The following is a 5000-nucleotide window of genomic DNA, read 5'->3' as shown; positions in this document are numbered from 1 at the left end:
GAGGGAGGCACACATACACACACTCACGCACGCACACACACACACAAACGCCATGGCCAATGAGTGCTACCGCTGTCTGTGGAAGAGACACGACAGTCAGTGTGTGCTGATCAGGTGAGGGAGGCACACATACTCACGCACACACACACTCACGCACGCACACACACACACTGTGACTGACATGCTAGTGTGTGTCATATCATCAGTCTCAGACAGCAGTCACCTCTCAGCAAGGACAGAGAGCACTGCCAGTCGTCACAGACAGAGACTCCCTAGAGCAGTCAAAGACAGACACTAGTTACTGCCCTCACAGGCAGAAGGTCACAGCAGTCACAGTGGTATGTAAAGTGTATACAGACAGTTTGTACAGTAGACACAGATTAACGCTCTTTCTGAGCTGAGTTGAACTGCAATGATGCCGTGTCTTGACTGACTGAGTGACAACACGTCACAAAAGCCATGATTTCACCTCCTAATCTTTTGCAACTGCATCGGGTGGCTTGCAACAACTTGCAACGATTAACTCGCACCACTGCATCTTGTCTGTGTGATGTTCTGCAGTGGTTTCGTCTTATCACAAGTCTTTAGTGGGAATGGCCTCAAGGTTGCTCACACACCCCAATGGACACGCACAGAAGCATCCCTACTTGGCAGGGTGGTTGGTTTCTTTTTTTGAGGCTGTTTGTTGAGCCCCTGAACTATGGGTGGCTCCGCCAAATGTTTGTCGAACGAGTGTGTGGTTTCCTATGATCCCACTGGGTTTTGTCTGCGACCAAACTCAGAGGCCTCAAATAGACCCAGACCCAATACCATTCCACTGCCATGCGGTGGTTTCAACTGACAATAGGAAACATATTCAGGAAAGCTCTGGTGCTTGTGGTTAGAGCAGACTTGTTTTGCTTCAGACCATCACAGATATAGATGAGAATACTGGAAAACATTACATCAAGCAGAGTAGGGCTGGTCCTGTAGTAGTCAATATAATAAAACAAAGCCCAGAAGTTAGTTAGTTAGTTAGGTAGTTAGTTAGTTAGTCTTAATTGTCCCTGTGCAATAACAGACATTTTACATCTTTCATCACACAACAGTAACAAACTGAATTAGTGTACAACCGCTCATAATCCTGATAAAACACTCCATAGGTCCTCCTGTTTAGTGCTGCTATGGCAGCAGAGCCCTTCTGCACTTCAGGGTCCTGTACCTGGCCCCGGAGTGCAGTATGGTGAAGAGGCAGTTGAGTGGGTGTGTGATAGCCCGTGCTGTTATATGTGTAATGTGTGTGTGCCTTACAATTGAGCTCTGAGAGGTTGGGGCTATTTTCTTTTGATAGGTTGTAATGGGAACATGGTGGTCTTCAAAAAACACTCAGTCAATACCAACTCTAAACAAACTAAAAAAATGTCTGTGTACTTTTGGCGGATAGACGGTCTAGCTTATGGTAATGCATTCATGTGATTGCAGTGACAGACAAGACATTGGTTCAATCTCAGGCCCTTCGATTCTGACTGAACTGCGTCCCCAGTGTCTAAATGACAGCCTTGGTGTGGCTTTGTCTGTGGGGCACAGGCCGTCAGTCACAGGCCGTTAACCAATGGGTGAACACCCATAGGAGCTGGCACTTTTCACCCGTAATCCAATCAGGTTGAATTGAGTGGATGATTGTTCGTGAGAGAGTGAGGTAATGCATCAGGCGATCATGTTTCAGACAATCCAGATTCAATTTAGACCGGGTGAGTTGAATATTGCAATGTCAGCTGCAAAGGTCAATTTTAAACAAGTTTGTTTGTGTGCTATGCTTGTGTGTGTGTGTGTGTGTGTGTGTGTGTGTGTGTGTGTGTGTGTGTGTGTGTGTGTGTGTGTAGTGGAGAGAGTGGTGCAGGTAAGACAGAAAGCACGAAGCTGCTGCTCCAGTTCCTGTCGGTGATGAGTCAGAACTCAGCAGGAACCCCCCCCTCAGAGAAGACCACACGCGTGGAGCAGGCCATTGTACAGAGCAGGTATGTACACACACACACACACACACACACTTATGCACACACTCATACATAAGCTCACACTCTCTCTCACACACACACACACACATACACACCAACTCACAAATAAACACCCACAATGGTAACTCATTGGTTTCAAAGAATCTTGTTGTGTATACAGTGGGCATGTGGCGAGATATACCGTATTTACACTGACAACCGTCTAATGTTGTTATCGAGTAATAATCTGTTCATTTCCCCCTCCATCTCTTTCTATGCTTAGCCCCATCATGGAGGCTTTTGGGAACGCCAAGACTGTTTACAACAACAACTCCAGCCGCTTTGGGAAGTTCATCCAGCTGCACTTTTCCGAGAGTGGGAACATCCATGGAGGCTGCATCGTCGACTGTATCCTCTTAACGCTGTTACACACTACTCTGATGCAAAGAGCGTGCCCACACCCACGCACACACCACACATGCTGTGGGCAACGAGTGCTTCCACTGAAGACAGAGCAGTCAGTGTGTGCTGATCAGATTGCACACACGCACACACACACACATTCAGTACTCTCGCACAAGCTGCTCTTTCACACACACACACACACACACACACACACACACACACACACACAGAGAGATATAAGCCAATAACTGCAGTGCAGTAGCTACATCAGCCAATCTGTGACGCACAGTAAAGCCCACCACAGTTAAGCTCAGTCAACTATGACAGCACAGCAACCACAGCAGCCAGTCACTGTATCAGCAGAAATGCCTTGACCAATCAGTGCAGCCCCCAGAGCTGTCAAATGTCTGTGATGAATGTGTGATTTTCAGAGTGTGACTTGAACTGGCACTGTACCCAGAACTGTGACTGCAATGCTTTTTTCCTGTGACAAAACTGTATTCCTTAACCCGTCTGTATTCAGATCTGCTTGAAAAGGTACACTGCCAGTGAAGGAGTAGATCCTGTCTGTAAAATCTCACCAATGTATTTAAATATGCACCTGTAATCTACTGAATACACCCATATTTTAAATGACAGTACATCTCCAATAGGCACATACAGAAAGACTACATAGCCTATAGAGACCTAAAGACTACACAGCCTATAGAGACCTAAAGACTATATAGCTCGTCTCTGTTTGCTACTTCAGTTGCTAACATTGTTGTTCCACTAACAGATGTACTGCAAAATTGCATTCTAATCATATGAACCACAAGCCACAGTTGGCATTTAAGTGGCAAATACTTCATTTGTAATAAACTCCTCACATAAACTACCCCTTAGGTGGGCAGTAGCAGTAAACTACCCCTTAGGTGGGCAGTAGCATGTGTTTGTGTTGTTTCCGTTCCGGTGGTTTTCTGTGTCTGATTGCACGCTGCCAAACACTGTTGGAGCCGCTCCAGTTATAGAACAGACGCCCACCAACCACTTTATACTGTCGCAGTCACACACTCAAAGCTATTACTGGGCTATTCTAGGCCTGAGCAACACCAACTACCATTTATGCAAGAAAACTAACACACACACACACACACACACACACACACACACACACACACACACACACACACACACACACTCACACGTACAGATACACATGCACAAGCACACACACACGCGCACACACACACACATTCATATTTCATGTCTTAACACACCCGTGGTGTGTTTTTTCTTCAGAATCGAGTGGTAAGGCAGAACCCAGGAGAGAGGAACTATCACATATTCTATGCACTTCTAGCTGGAACCGGGAAAGCTCAAAAAGGTAAACACACACATTGACACACAGACACACACTAATAGTCACACACACACTCACACATTCATATGCACGTACACTCTTGGAGACAATAATGTATGATTTGTTTCTCTCTCTCTGTCTGTGTGTGTGTTTATCTCCTGCAGAAACGTACTTCTTGTCGGACCTTCCTGAGTCGTTCCATTACCTGAGCCAGTCTGGCTGTGTGAAGGACAGGAGTCTGGATGATAAACAGATGTATGACAGCATCATGGTGAGACTAACACTGCAGCCCACTGCACAGACAGGGGAGGGAAATAGAGATAAAGATATGGAGAGGAAGAATAATAGAATTAGACAAAGATAGTTAAAGATGGAGAGAATTGGAGGAGTGCAGATTGGTACTGGTTTGGCCAACATTCACACTTTTACCTGACTGTATCAATTTTCTCTATCTCTTCTTCCTCTTTCCAATGTGTTGTGTGTATTCCTCTTCGTTTTGTTCTTCAATGTCTGGGTTCATCTGTCTCCCCCACCTCTTGTCCTCTTTTTTCCCCTTTGTCCCTCCACCTCTCTCTCTCTCTTTCTCTCCCTCTCTCTTCTTCCTCTCTCTCTGTGTCTGTAGGAGGCTCTGAAGGTGCTGGAGTTCACTGAGGAGGAGATCAGAGATATGTTTAAGCTCCTGTCTGGAGTTCTGCAGATGGGCGACATAGAATTCATGACAGCAGGTGGCGCTCAGATCACATCAAAACAAGGTAGGGGCGTGAGTGTGTGTGTGTGTGTGTGTGTGTGTGTGTGTGGGGGGGGGGGGGGTGTGTATGTGTGTGTGTGTGTGAGTAAGTATGTGAGTGTTGTGTCTTCTCTCTCTAACCTCTCTCTCCTTCTCAGCAATCAATAATGTATACTGTATGTGTGTGTGTGGGTGTGGGTGAGGTGGAATTATTTTAACAGCTTCCAATAATACGAATGATCTGTGTGTGTGTGTGTGTGTAACCTCTGCCTCATCTCTGTCTCAGTGGTCCCTAATAGCTCTGTGTGTGTGTGTGTGTGTGTGTGTGTGTGTGTGTGTGTGTGTTTAACCTCTGTCTCCTCTCTCTCTCTGTCTCAGTGGTCAGTAATGTGAGTGAGCTGCTTGGCCTGGACACCTTCCAGCTGTCCGAGGTTCTGACCCAAAGATCCATGATCCTCAGGGGAGAGGAGATCTGCTCACCTCTCACTGTAGAGCAGGTACATCCACACACACACACACACACACACACACACACACACACACACACACACCA

At 46.3% G+C, this 5000-nt stretch overlaps 1 protein-coding gene across 2 annotated transcripts in view; it reads left to right on the top strand.

The window, feature by feature from the left end:
* The window catches only part of myo10l1 (myosin X, like 1), an 85131-nt gene that overhangs the window by 55410 nt on the left and 24721 nt on the right, over nt 1-5000 (top strand). The window contains exons 1-8 of one of the 2 annotated variants that reach the window (XM_031558456.2): nt 15-114; nt 1863-1997; nt 2257-2381; nt 2902-2915; nt 3660-3744; nt 3885-3991; nt 4343-4472; nt 4826-4944. In XM_031558456.2, coding sequence (XP_031414316.1) covers nt 53-114; nt 1863-1997; nt 2257-2381; nt 2902-2915; nt 3660-3744; nt 3885-3991; nt 4343-4472; nt 4826-4944 — 777 coding nt within the window. In that variant the 5' untranslated portion in view covers nt 15-52. Of the gene's footprint in view, nt 1-14; nt 115-1862; nt 1998-2256; nt 2382-2901; nt 2916-3659; nt 3745-3884; nt 3992-4342; nt 4473-4825; nt 4945-5000 lie in introns of those variants that run through there. The other variant, XM_031558455.2, reaches the window with a different exon arrangement.

Source organism: Clupea harengus, chromosome 21, assembly GCF_900700415.2.
Source record: "Clupea harengus chromosome 21, Ch_v2.0.2, whole genome shotgun sequence".
Taxonomy (NCBI): Eukaryota; Metazoa; Chordata; class Actinopteri; order Clupeiformes; family Clupeidae; genus Clupea; species Clupea harengus.
Note: the sequence above shows the minus strand (reverse complement) of the source record. Positions and strands in the feature narration are given on the sequence as shown.